Source organism: Bacillus rossius, chromosome 1 (genome assembly GCF_032445375.1).
Source record: "Bacillus rossius redtenbacheri isolate Brsri chromosome 1, Brsri_v3, whole genome shotgun sequence".
NCBI classification, from domain to species: domain Eukaryota; kingdom Metazoa; phylum Arthropoda; class Insecta; order Phasmatodea; family Bacillidae; genus Bacillus; species Bacillus rossius.
The window spans coordinates 312,050,115-312,065,246 of record NC_086330.1 but is presented as its reverse complement, the minus strand read 5'-3'; the positions used below and the strand labels follow the sequence as shown (position 1 = coordinate 312,065,246).

Below are 15,132 nucleotides of genomic sequence, written 5' to 3'. Positions count from 1 at the left end.
GCCGTAGTATGTAATCGCAGCCTGGCGCGCCGCGGGACGGAGCTCTCTCCCACGCCGGCCGATTTTCCCCTCCCTCCCCGCCACCCGCGGGCGCCGGCCCGCGGGCGAGCGGGGAGAGGCAGTCGCGTCCTGGTCTCGAGCGGAGACAGACGTGTTCGTTGCTCCGCGAGCCGCGCACGTTGCGCTCGGGATTGAACGTTCGCTCAGTCCGCAGTCGGTCACGGCAGCTGAGCTGCCACCGCGAATCAGCTTAGCATTGTTAACTTACGAGTCATCGGGAGACGTGTCTAGCGGGCAGTTTCTACAACGCGAACGTGGTGCTACGAGTCTCTGAACTTTTCGCCGTCCACGGAACATTACGTAACGGGCCGCGTATGTACAGCGTTCCGTCTTCGGGCCCTTTCTCACTGGGTCAGCCTAGCATTAATAAACTTTACGATTCGCGCCGAAACGTATTTGAGAACCGCCCCGTCATCAGGGAGTCCGTGTCGCCGTGGTAGGGCACTTGTTCCGCGACGGTTCCGCCAGGCTGCGGCAGGACTTTATAAGCGTTAATAAAAGACGGCTCGTGAAATTCGTTAATGCCGTGTTCTGCTTGCGACAACCTACCAACATTCCTCGCAATCACTTCACTCTCCCTCCAGGTCCCGCCTTTCCCGGTCCCGGCCACGTTGGCCTGGACCCACACCTCTCCGACGAGGGCAGTACGGGCATAACAGGACATTTATTTCAACGGGAAAACGGGGACCTGAAGCCGAGGGACGTCAATATATTGGAAGAAGTTAAATAGCAAACATGTATAATGGTTATAGTTAAAATAATCTCTTCGTTAAAGTAATAAACATATTTGAATTAATGATTGCAATTAAAAGTAAATTTATCAATTAAATTGTAGATTTAATTTCACTCCTTCTTTGTATCCATACAAAATAGTGATAATTCAATAAAAATGATTCAATTTTATTCATAAAACTATGCAATCATTTCATCAATGTTTTGTTATGACGTTGTCACGTTAAACTATCGTCCGTAAACCGACTTTACAGACAACCAATTATTTGTGTCACGGGAACTGAACTTAAGTTAATGTAATACCAATTATTATTTGTTAGTGTAAAAATTAACAACAGCAGAAAATATTGAAATTCTTCCAACTGTATATTCAATAATTTTAGTTTTTAAAAAAACACCTAAAATAACACCATTTTTCACCTTGTAATACAAATTTTTTCGGGGGACGACCCCCCGGACACCCTGTTTTTTTGCTAGGGGTATGTGCACTCCTGCGAAAGGGGCCTCTTTTTTGGATAATGCCAGGGGCCTCGCAGAGGCTTGATACGGGTCTGGGAGGATGTGCCCTGTTCACAGCTGGACAGCCTGCCCGCGGGCCTGGTGGCGTCACTGCGCCGCGTCGGCCAGCTGACCCTCGACATCGGCGGCAACCAGTTCTCGTCGCTCAGCCCGGCAAGTCTGTACGCCAACGGCACCGACTGGGAGAACATCGGCACCAGGCTCGTCGCCGGTCAGTCGCTCGCGAGCGCTTCGTTTTGCTGACACTTCAAGTACCCAACGATGAATGAGCGGATGGGCGAGCTCAACGTGTAGTCTGCATCAGGTCACCAAGAGACGACGTAAAGGGATGATGTGACAATACAGCAGTGAACGAATGGACGTACGATGGAAACGAAACAACCCTTATAAAACCCACAGGCCACGGCAAGGTCCGCAACCATCCCCACCTGCAAAAAAAATCGGGTTCATCCCCGCTGGGAAGTTCAAATATGGGCGGTCGTCGCAGAAACAAAAGGGATCCAAGGGGAGTATTAATTTTTCCCATAGTTCTTTCATTTTTATAATCAGATATTTGTTTACTGGAATAACGAGCGGGTGAGCTCAAACCTGGTTCACTGTTCTGATGTTTGTAATCATGGTATCCCTCGATCACTCCAGGCAAATGCTGGGGTGGTTCCTTGCTATAGGCATGGTCGATTATTTATTTCCCAACTTCCCTTATCTTTGAAGTTGTGTGTTATCACCACTGAGGTCCTCGCTGTCGACGAGACTAGGAGGTTCCGTGACTTCCAGCCTCCATGCATAAACCTGTATCTACCATAAATCCTTACATTTGACGTCGTACTGACCGGAGGCCATTAAGCCCGGCCTCGACCCGCCAGTATTGGCTCCCGCTGGTGGAACGCACCCCTCGCAAACTCAACCCGGGTCAAACGCGGAGTAGATACGCAAGTACTCCCAGTGAATAAATTTTGTCACGGAACTGCACCTGATGCAAACAACCGATAATAATTCACGGAGTAAGCTCATCAAGCCATCCCTTAAATTAACACGTGATAAGAAATGTGCGTCGTAGAGCACGAGTGTTAGCCCCCTCCGGGCACAGTGTTTAATGAACGCCCGTAACTCTCATCGCGGCCTAGATCCTATAATTTAAGTAAGAAACAAGGTGCTGAAGCAATATCCAGAACAAACCCACAAACATAAATATAACCAGTGGTTTTTACCAACTAGTCAGTAGTCTTTAAGTTGACTCATCTTTTTAAATAATATTTGTTCCATTTCTTAAACAAAAGCTTTAATCAATATTTCATAATACATCTAATGTCAGCATTAATATTCAAACAAGTGTCATGTACAATTAACAAGTAAGTTTTCAATTAAAAGCCGAATAACGGTAATTTCTTTTCTTCACTCGTGGTTTGGCGCGCGGCGGAACTGTCCCCCCCCCCCCCCCCTCCCACGCGACAGCCCCCTCCGGCAGTCCAGATCAGCTCGCGGCCCGGGGTGGATGTGTTCGTGTGTTCGTTCCGTGGGAAAACTTCAATTTAGTAACTCGCCGATTCTTCACTCTGGTAAATATAGTCATGAACCAAATACTTTGTAACGTCAATTCCCCACGTGACCCCAGGTCGTTTTTTACGGTGTAGGGCTTAACCCAGCCGTCGTAATTCCTGCCTTAAGGCCACGGGCTACAGGGCCGCCTTAAGGTCAGTCACTTTACGGACCTGGCCGATCCCAGGACAACCAACGAACTCCCCCCTATAACGGACTGCCTTAGGGAGAGACAATCATAACTAATCAATAGTAGTGTCGTGTAATATCGTGTATCAATTATGTCCAAATTATCAACCAAGAGTAGTGTCGTGCAATATCGTGTACCCAAATATGCCCCTTAATAAATACGTGTAGGTACCACACATTTTCAGTTCCAGTGCGTGTATTACATCTGTAGTTAGGCACCAGCCACATTATGCTGAACAGGGAGTGTCACCATTGTCTACTAGCAGTTAATACCACCCTTAAGATACAGCCACCGAGTCTAGGAAAGCACGCTGGGGCCGATCGACCCACCCCATTGGTTAGACGTACGAGCTAACCTGGCGCCCTCCCGGAAAAACACACCATAATGCACCACCAGCCCCTTAGACTCGCCGCGGGACTCGAACCCGAGACCCCGGCCAACGGCACATTTTACTTTCCTTGGTTGTAAAATCAAAAATTAGATAATCGTTACATTATAGCACAGTGAACGATTAAATAATAATATATATAGTACAAAGATTTATGTTTTTAATTGTGTAACTACAAAGGATACTAATTTCCTTGTTGGTTTAGGATTTTTGAAATTATTTTATTATGTATATATGGTAGATAATGATAAATAATTGACTCAGCTTATTGAGGAGTCCATTATTTATTATATGGGTAACAAGTCCAATATCTCCACTTAGCCTAAACCTCTTAACATATATTTGTTGCTTAATTCATTAAAAATTAAGTTTATTTAAGGAACTTTTTAATAATTAGCCTTATGCATAACAAATAAGACATAATATAATTATCAAATTAGAACATAAATAAAACAATAAAATTTGAAAGTTTTGTATCACATTTTTTTTTCACAGAAGCTTAATGGATTGGGATTTCCGAGATTACAATGTTCTCAAACTAATTACCGGTTCTTCTCAACGGCTTGAATAAGTTCATGAGAACAACCCTGTGATAAGTAGTTAATTCACACTAGTTTTAGTATCCTGCTGCCAAACCGTACTACCGAAATCTCCATGCAGACGAGGTCCATACATGTCATGAGCTTAAAAATGCTTGATCTGAAATTTATTCTCTTTGGGAAAATAGCAAAAGTACGCTGCATACATTTACATTCATTTAAATATCATGCTCAAAATTTTTTAAATAATTTTAATTATTCGCAGGACTAAAAAGTAATAACAAAATATCTTTACAGAGGTCTAGCTGGTGAAGAATATCATGATAACAGTGTTATAGAGACTGCTAATTCTAAGATATAACTGATGATGTGTATACTTGTGACAGGCGGACTGGTGGTCAAGGACAACCCATGGGTGTGCGACTGCGACCTGGTGTGGCTGGGTCAGTGGCTACGGCGCTGGCTGCGGGAGACTGCACAGGTGCACACCATGGCCTTGGACGACGCCCACCTGGCTCAGCTGAGGGTGCGTGAGGCCATCTGCAGGGATAAAATATCCGGCAAGGCGACGGCAATCGTGGACCTGTACCCAGAAGTGCTGAGATGCCACGCGAGCGCGCTCAGTCAGGGAGGAGCCTCGTCCCACTGCTCCTGTGGCAGAGATGTCCAGTGCTTCGTGTTTTTACTGCTGGTAGAGGTGTCGAGGATGCGGTGCTGCTGAGGGTGTGTGAGGCCACTTTCATTGACAAACCAACCGACCAAGCGACGGCCCTCATGAACATGTACTCAGACGTACTGAGATGACATGCAAGCACACTGTCTGCCCACTGCTCCTTTATTGCTGGTAGAGGTGTCGAGGAGTTGATGCTTCTGAGAGTGTGTGAGAGTAAAACCTTCAGGAACAAAACAACCAGCCAGGTGACGACCCTTGTGGACCTGTTCCCTGATGTGTTGAGATGTCACGCGAGTGCACTTAGTCAGGGAGGAGCATCTTCCGACTCAGGTGCATATGGTAATAGCGATGGCTGATGGTCGGTCTTGGGACGGCCTCATGTGGGCCTTAATTGGCTGTAACACAATTTGTGGAGGAGATTCTGAGGTGAGTAACCGAGGATATCCTTGGCTCGGTGCAGGACCATCGTAGTGCGGCGTATGACCTGGAAAACGCCTACCCTGGAAATTTGATAAGTGCCTCGAGTCTATTCCAAGATGTGACAGATCTCAGCAGAGGATTCCTTTGATAGCCCTGAATCAGATTGGTGGAAATCTCGAGGTTGGGAGTGGTAGCTCCTATGCTTGGTGCACAATTATCAGGAGTCCCCGCTCATATGAAAAGTGGCCATAGTGAGAGAGTGTTATGCTCGGGTAGGTACTAGCCCACACAGTTTGTAAAGAGTGGGTAGATCTCGGCCGGATATCGGGTTCTCTGAGTGATTGAGAAGTCCCAGGTGAGAGAGTGATAAGTTTGGTTCTGTATTATTCAGTGCATTCGATATCATTGGATGGACCAAAGCAGGTTGGCGGCGTTTTGGTGGCATTGCAGCTCGGATGGGTTCCCTTAGTCTCTCGGCGTAGCTGGACATTTAACCAACACTCATGCCAAAAGGAAACAGCGTTTATATTTCCTTATGACTCTAGGGAGTCCGTGTCATCTGCAGGTAAACCCCGGACTGGCACGTTAAAGGGGTGTCCATTACCCTGTGCTGTTACTGCTGGTATAGGTGTTGTGGTGGTGGTGCTGTAACACATGAGACCACCTACAGAGACCAAACAAATGGCTACATGACGGCCCTTGCAGTCCTGTACCCATAAGTGCTGAGATGCCATGATAGTGCATTGTCAGGAAGGGGCATCATCCCATCTGTGGCAAGAGTGCTTTATGCTGTTACTGCTGGTATAGGTGTCGAGGTGGTGCTGCTGAGGGCATGTGAGGCCACCTGAAGGAACCAAACAACAGGCCAACCAATGTACCTACCTTTTGGATCTTGTTTCCTAATGTAATGAGATGACACGCAATTACACTCAGTCAGGGGCGGTCTTGGTCACACAGCACCTGTGACATGGTTCTCCAGTATATTGTGCTCTTACTGCTGGTAGAGATGTCGTGAAGGTGGTGCTGTTGAGGGAAATGAGGCCCACCTACAGGGACCAAACAAGTGGTCAGGTGACAGCCCTTGGAGACATGTACCCAGATGTGCTGAGAATCCATGTGAGAGTATTTAGTCAGGGAGGAGACATCACACTGCCTTTGTGACAGGGGTATCCAGTGCTTTGTGCTGTTACTGCTGGTAAGGGTGTTGAGGGGGTGGTGCTGCTGAGTGTGCAGGCGCAAAACAACCTACCAGGTGGCGGCCCTCGTGAACCTGTACCCTGACGAGCTGAGATGACATGCGAGCATGCTCAGTCAGGGAGGAGCCTCGCCTACATCTTTTGTGGCAGGAGTGTCCAGTGCTTCATGTTGTTACTGCTGGAAAACATGTCGTGGTGGTGCTTGTGCTGCTGTCTGCTGCTCTCATTACACTCAGCTATCTCAATATCTCAAGACGATTACCGTGTAGCAGAACAACTTGAGCATGGAGTCGACTGAAAACTATAATGAAGCATACTCAGCAAGATATGTGTTTGTGCATTAGGAGTTTTATCCTGTTTCTTGCGCTGATACTGCTTGTCATGGTGTTTATAAATTGATGCATCTGTGAGCATGAGCTTCCTGCCAGACAGTGTGCTAACAATATTTTCATTTTGACATTTATTCAGTACCTAACAATTTTCATAGTAACATGTAGTCTGCCAGTTCACAGTTGTGGTTTCAAAGGTAAAAATAACTTGAATTTTTTTTATTTAGGAATTCGCACTTAATTGTGCAAACAGATTCTTAATAAAACTATGAAGAAGCAAAAATGGTACTAGAGTTGTGTCTTCAACCATTGTAAGGAATGTATACTGTATAAGCTACTTTACTATTTTGAAATTCTAATCAACTTTCATAAAGTGAAATATGTAGGTAAGATAATTTTTGTGAATAAAACCTGTGACTATAAAAAATTCACAAGACATTTAAAGTAAAAAGGTACATGTACATTAAAGTTAAGCATTATTCATAGGATTACATCATCTAAAACAGATATTTCTCGGAACACTCTGTTGTGGCCGGGGGTCGTTCGGACGGCTTGAAGGTGATATGTTAGTGGGCGCCACCACGTGATGCGGCATGTGGACCCGGTGAGACTCCTAACTCGGGGCGTGACGTCGCCCATGTGAGGCGTGATTTTAATTTCCCTCCTAAAAACACCTAGCACTAATTTCTGCCCGCTCTCAGCGTCAGGCACGCTATTCTCTACGCAGTGGGCTCTTAGGCGTCCCACACGCAGTCACACTCCACGTGGTCATACTTATTTAAAATAATAAAATAATACGTTAGATTTACACACCTGATTTATTCGGCTAACTCAACTCACACATGTACACGATTGAAACTGTATAAAACGCCCGCGGCACGAATCGGTTTAGGTGTAGTGACCCGCCACGTGGTCACATCTCGAATTACGTATTACATAGAAAAAATACCGTTACTGGTCGTAAGATAATTAACTAAACAGTCCCCCTACCGAGAGTAGCTCCGAGGACTCAAAGAAAACGATTTGGAAAGAATTAAAATTAAACAGAATTACTTAGCGGTGAAAACAAGCGATGAGGTCCCCGGAGTGCTGAAGCGTCTGCTTTCGGTCGTTGATGGCGTAAGACTGGGCTGAGCTCATGGCTCGGCTCGATTAACATGGCGTCCTCCCGCCGAAACAATTGCCGTTAAAGATATTTGTGAATTCGTGCCACAGGAAACTAAAGTAACATGACAAGAATGATTTAAAAATTACGTGACATTTTCTGAATAACGAAAAAGGATAGTACAAATTACAATTATTAAGAATTATATTTAATTATTGTCTGGCTTCGGCTTTCCTCGGGAATGTCCGGAAACGCTCTTATATTTTAATACACTATTTTAATTAAAAGTACATAAAAACCCTCCCGGCCGATCTGCCGTCACGTTGCACTTGGGAAACATTAAAACAAATTACACAATTACATTTAATTATGTTTTAATGGTGCGGTGCACTGACTCGACAGCGCCCTCTTTCCGGGCGAACACACACGCACGCACACGTACGCACGGGTAAGCGGGAGGTTTGAATGGAGGGTGGGTGGTGTTTGGGCGGTGGCATATCGGACTTAAAAGGGGCCGCAGGCCCGGACGATGTCAACTCAAAGAAGAAAAGTTATGCATTTGTTATGGGAAATTATCCTGAAAGTATATTATTAAATTTTTTTACCCAATATCAGTGAGTATTTAAAGCTAAGAGTAAATATTATTTGTTAATCATTTATCAAATTTATCTACACAGGCAGGTTTAAATTGTTTTCTGCTAGCGAAACCTTGCTGATATTAGCTAATAATAATAGCAGTTAAAGAATATATTAATATATAGTAAAATACATTAATATTTTATTTACATTAATTTTAAATGCTCTGACTTCTGTTTCCATCATATAGGGCCTATACATTTTTGTGTATGTAATAAAACATATGATTCTACAGTGTTGTGAACATTGTAATATCGTAATAAAAAAATTATATTTGTAAAATAGTTCAAAATCATAATAACTAATTGCTAAATAATCTAAATTAAGATACCTTTAACAAGAGAAAAACTACATTTCTATAGATTGGTATTTTTAATTTCTTTACTTAAATTATTAAAAGAGGAGTTATAGTTCAGCAAAAACTGGATTAATCTTAAAAAAAAAAAAAAAAAAAAGTGTGTATGGAGTCCACGCATGATAGTGAAACTACTTTCTTTTTTAGATATAGATAAGAAATAAATTATTTTCATTTTCGATCAAACTATCTACATAAAAATAATGATAATAATAAACTCAACTGCACAGATCAATAACTCTTTTCCACATGAAAAAGTAAATTGTAGGTACTTTAAATAAAATACAAGAAACGTGGCAGCGTTAATAGTCAGCCGTTACGAAACTGAGGAGTAGACAAACACAAGCAGCATTACCAGAATTCCGTCTTCCCAATCAACCACTAGCACATGCGTTGGAGTGGCGTCGCCACTGACACTCTTTCCTGCTCTACCGGTTCCTCCTCATGCGATCAGAATTTTCGTAGCACTCGAAAATTGTTGCTCCTCAGTAAAAAAGTTTCTCTTCAAAAAAAAATGTAACACCACTTCAGGAGTAGCCTAGTAAAGAGGTAATATATAAATAGGAAGTCTGGTGCAAAGTGGAGGGTGGGGTGCAGGGTGCGATTGAATGACCGGTGCCCAGGGTTGCCATCTTAGATCCTGGTTACCTTAACATTATCCTACAACCTCAACTTAAAATTTTACACCAATTTAAATGTGATACCATGGGTAAAATTCGACACCCAGATAACCTTTTTTACCTATAAACTCCAAAAATTATAAAATATAATTTATAAAGACTTTTCTCACATCATGAACTTTAGAGTTCCCCATTTCAATCCTTGGGAAGAGCAATTATAAAAAAAATACTAGCTAATAACTTGCGGCTTTGCTCACGCAATCTCAGGGTATTCCTGATATTTTAACATTGTAAGACAAGATGTGTTTAATTCAAAACATTTTTACTAAAGAAATAGACACAATAAATTTTCGGGAGTAGTGTATGAATGGGACTCCTGTACCTGGTTCATGGCTGTGGTGCTGACTGCCATATTAGATTGTGACATCATGACGGCCATCTTGGATGACCTTGCCTGTGACTTTTGACTGTGACCAATATGGCCATTTTATTTTCCATAACATTCTGTCATCTTGGATTCTGACATTTTTGATTCTGATGTCTCATACACCATTTTGGATACTGCTATTTTGTGTGCTCGAACTTTCCACCATCTACGATTCCTCCACTTTGAGTTATGAAGTCAATCCACCTTATTAAAATTACGTAATAATTATCCAAAAAATCAGAAAAAAAAATTTAAAATAAAAATTATAATAAAATTTTAACCTAATGAGAGCGAAAAAATTAAAAAATCTTTCCCACATGGTGGTAGCTGGCAGACCAACCCAGTATGTCGGGGTGTTTCTCTTGGATTTTGATTTCGTCTGCTCGAGTTCACTGCCGACGTGGTTTATTTTTATCCACTAAAGTGCAGTAGCATTTATTACCAGAGCTTGTGACATCTACCATCTAAGGTACATTTAGATCCTGATGAATGGGCAATCGGTCCTACACAATTCTTGATGAGCCATTTCAAATTTCAATAGTGTATAATCTGGCTACAACACCTGTTTCACTGATATTTAACGCAGAGTTATTATAACAATTGTGCATGGGCGAATCTGTAGGATTTCCAAGGGGGGGCCCCACGAGATAATGTTTATAATTCCCATTTTATAGCTAGGGGTGTGCGAAGCTTCGAGCATTCGAAGTCGAATTGAAGATATTTTTTCCTTCGACTTTGGCTTCGCAAAAATAAACTTCGAGTGGAAAAGTCAAAGATTTTTGCCAGAAACGTTTGGCCCACTATTTGGATCCACGCACGCACGCACGCGCACGCGCACACACACACACAAAACACACACAAAACACACACAAACACACACAAACACACACAAACACACACACACACACAAACAAACAAACAAACAAAAATATATTTGCTGCGGATAATTTCCCGTTTATGTATACAGTAAATTCTCTCTAGTACGTCCCTCTTGTTAACGTACAATCCAGTATAATGTATAGAGCCGCCGGTCCCTTGTAACGCCATGCAAATTAATAGGCAAAATAAATATATAAAGTACGTTTTTCAAAGCCCCGGACAGTAATTTCTGGTTAATACGTATCGTTTTGCCAATATTAATACACAAAATATAAAACATTTTCTCATTTCATTCACAATTCTATAGCTTTGTTTAACGACAGGTCTCGTGGAAATTGTTTACAGACTTTTCTTTATTTCGTTGAGTAAAATGGCAGTTGCAGTGCTGGTCCCCATGCGGATAGAAATTTCATTCGTATAAAAAAAAATGTCCGTTTTTTTGTGTGATTGGTGTAGCAACATAACATTTACTGTATTTACCCGAATATACTGCAACTCTGAATATAATGCGACCCCAAACTTTCTGATTGAGTGTCTAGAAAAATAAAATCATGGAGGAAAACCACAGTTCAAATACAAAGTTATAGATAGGAAATCATAGTTTAAAAACACAGCACTTATTTAATTTTTATTAAATTTGAAATAAAAATTAAATATATAAACTTAACCAGGCAAATATAAATTTGAGTTTGTCACAACACTAACAAAATTAACATTAACAGAATTTGTTATGATGCTGGTAAGGCAAAATCATTCACTGTCAGTGTCTGTGCCGCCGCCGCTGCTGCTGCTGCTGCTGCTGCTGCTGCTGCTGCTGCTTCTGCTGCTGCTGCTGCTGCTGCTGCTGCTGCTGCTGCTGCTGCTGCTGCTGCTGCTGCTGCTGCTGCTGCTGCTGCTGCTACTGCCTTAATCTTCATTTTGCCACAACAGATCATCTTCAGTGCCATCCATGGCATTTGAAATGCAGCACTTAAAACCACGGACGATGGATTCTGGAGTTTTCCTTTTCCATGCAGTGGAAATCCATCTTGCTAGCTGCAGAATTGATGGTTTCTTCATTTTCCCAGTCGGTGTGAGAGCATGGTCACCTGCAAGCAGCCAATCACTAAATTGTTGGCGAAGGTGGTTCTTGAATGGCTTGTTTACCACAACATCGAGGACTTGTAGCTGGCTTGTCATTCCCGCTGGAATAACAACCAAGTCTGTGTTAAAATTACATACCGCAGCTTTGACCTCAGGTGTCAGATGTCCTCGAAACGCATCAAGAACCAACATGCCCCTTTTCTTCAGAAGTGCACCGGGGCGCCGATTCCACACAAGTCGCATCCATTCTTGCATCAAATCACTCGTCATCCAGCCTTTTTCTTGACAACGAATGAATACGTCCGGCGGAAATGATTCTTTGGGAAGTGTTTTTCTTTTTAATATGACGAATTGTGGCAGATTCCTGCCGTCTGCCAAAACAGATAACCTCACCGTGACTCGCAGCTTTTCATTACCAGTCGTGCGCACGGTAACAGTCTTGACGCCTTTTGTATCAACGGTAGTGCTGCAGGGCATGTCAAAATAAACTGCCGTTTCGTCTACGTTCCCGATTTGGCCGTACAAATAGTCGTGTTGTTTACGCAAACCAATCACAAAACGCTGAAATCTAGTCAATTTCTCTTGGAAATCTTTTGGCAGCTTTTGTGCTAATGATGTTCTGCGCCGCAAACAAAAACCGCAACGGCGCATCATTCTCACGCACCAGCCAGTACTAACCTTGAAGCTATTCTGCGGAATATTAAACTCCCGGGCAATTTCTAGGGCTTTTAAACTTATTACTTCTCGCGAAATAGGCATCCCGTCTCTTCTCTTCTCTTTGATAAAATTCACAACGCGGGTTTCAATATCCGAGAGCCGTCCTTTTTTTGGTCCTCTGAATGCTTTCCTGGTACTACTTGCGTTTTTTAGACAACGCAAATCTTCTCTCCAGTTTACTTTCACTGACGTCGTATTTACGAGCAGCTTGGCAGTTGTTCGTTTGTATGGCATAATTTGCCACAATAATCTTAAACTTCTTCTCAGCCCTTTAGGCATATTTAATCGTGTACTCCCACGCTTCTCTACAGTATCCATGTTATAAATAATCTCTCACTTTCTTACGATGCAAAACAAAACTAACGTCACAGTAACACAGCAAAAGCGACCAAACAAACGACAATCCCTTCTACCTAATACTGACTAGAGCTGTAACAAACCGTATGTATTCGGTACTGAGTAACGGGTGCGCCATCTAGTACCGAATAACGAAACGTTACACACATTTTTCGTATGTTTTACGCACGTGCGCGCTTATTCGATGAATTTAATAATGTACCTTACAAAGAACGATGTTTGTTTATTAAGTAAAGTATAATTTGGAAATTCGTCGTCCAAGTTTTATTTACTGTTTATTAAAGGTATTGTGTGTGTAGACAAAGTTTGAGATTGGAACAGAAACAACGTAAGAAAGTATTTTTTTGCAAATTAGAAATACGTATGTATGTTTTTGTTTTTTATTATAGCGTATTTTCACATTTTTTTTATCTTAAAAGAGATAATATAATAAAGCCGCTCTAATGAGGTTTAATTGTTTCTTGGTTAACAAAAACTGTTAATTATCAAATATTGTTAATTGAGACTAGCAGCGCTATTACTTCACGTTTTAGCCGCATCACTGGCGCCCGCCGTGACCTTGACACACTTGTCTCGCCGCGCTGTTTCAAAACATTCCTCCGGCGGCAAGACGTACGTTTGCGATTATACTGCGAGACTCACTTTCAGTTCCAGCAATTTTGGTAAAAATCATCGCATTATATTCGGGTAAATACGGTATGTGGAATAATCAAGTGTTATAAATAAAAAAACGCTTAACTTTTTCAATTAAGAAAAAAAGATTTGATTATAATATTTATCCTACAAAATGTGTATTTTCACGTTTGAATTTGTAGCAATGGATATTGGCCAATGGCGGCCATATCTGGCTAGGTACATACAACGTGAATTATACGATGGCCAACGACTACTAATGCGTTTTTTATTACCGGTTGTTTTCTGTTACAATAACCTAACATATAATTTGTTTGTAAACATCATTTCAGATTGAATTCTTTCGCAATCATACACAAATGTAATACGTATACATACAACATTTATTTAACAGATCTAGTGGCACACAGTTTCCGACGCTAGTGAACATTTTGTGACGTTTCGTGAAGCTTGTTTAATGGTGACATGACGACGTGGATAACCTGTTTATATTTTTATATTTAGTGTATTACGGCAGCATATGTAGGTAGGCCTACCCGTAGAAGTTATGAGTACCCAAAACCGTGTGGGTATCAGCATTGCAAAAAAACTTGAGATTCTTACAGCTGTTGACAACTGCAAGAAAAAGTGTGATGTTGCAAAACGCTTTAATATTGCACCTACAACTCTGTCCACAATAATAAAAGACAGAGCAAAAATTGAAGAGCAAAAATTGAAGAAAATGCTGCAAAACTGCACCAGAAGAGGAAAAGATATAGCAAATGTATCAATAGTGACCTTGACAAAAATCTTTTTGATTGGATTGTGCAAGCAAACTCTAATAACATACCCATCTCGGGCACAACACTGCAAGAAAATGCACGAATGGAGGCACTAAGGCTTGGAATTGACAATTTTCAAGCCTCAAATGGCTGGCTCACACGCTTCAAAGCCAGGTGGAATTTAACTTTACTAATGAAAACCAGATGAATGAATTTTACAAATTTTAAATAAATGAAAAGTACTTACTTTTTCTGTGGATTAAGACATTTAACAGTACTTATGTACATAGTATACATAAAATTTTTGAAGATGTTTGGTAAAATGGAATTTTCTTTAGTCTATATAATCATGATGAAACATATGTAACAATTTTTTTATATTAAAAATTATGTTATTTCAAATCCTTCGACTTCGATTTACCTTCGACATTCCTTTGCACAATATAAGCTTCGCTTCGCATTTAAAAAGAGACCTTCGCACATGCCTATTTATAGTAAAGTCAAGCATGCGGGCAAGAGGTTAAAGCTGCTTTACTTGCGTCGGGTAAAAACTGTTATTTAGTGTTAGGGTAATATGGTAATAGTTTGTTTCATCAAAAATTGTTTCAGCCAAAGGTTTTAGATAAAGTTTGGTTGTTTTACAATAAATTTAACAACACATAGTACGTAGAATTCCCTCTTTAGAGGTTAGGTATTTCTTATTTCTGCATCAACCACCTTTTTGATGTCAGTTCAACCCTAAAGTAAAGAATGCACATGTTTTCGCACACACATCTTAATTGTGTGCTGGTTCCCTGAAATACAAGGATAAAGGTTGTTATTGAACACCAAGCCTCCAATAACAAACTTAATAATTTTTAACTAAATAACAGTCTACAAGCTTTATAATTAACTTTGGTATTTTGTTTCTTCTTACACAGTTACGTCCGCCTTCTAGCACACACGTAAAATCTCAAAAGATTAATTTTTTGTATTGT

At 41.4% G+C, this 15,132-nt stretch overlaps 1 protein-coding gene across 1 annotated transcript in view; it reads left to right on the top strand.

Annotated features, from left to right (window-relative positions):
• The window catches only part of LOC134527941 (chaoptin-like), a 58,305-nt gene extending 51,937 nt beyond the window's left edge, over positions 1-6,368 (top strand). The window contains exons 10-11 of the mRNA XM_063360991.1: positions 1,369-1,522; positions 4,351-6,368. Of these exons, the coding sequence (XP_063217061.1) occupies positions 1,369-1,522; positions 4,351-4,685 (489 nt within the window). The 3' untranslated portion in view covers positions 4,686-6,368. The remainder of the gene's footprint in view (positions 1-1,368; positions 1,523-4,350) is intronic.
• Positions 6,369-15,132: the final 8,764 nt, after the last annotated feature.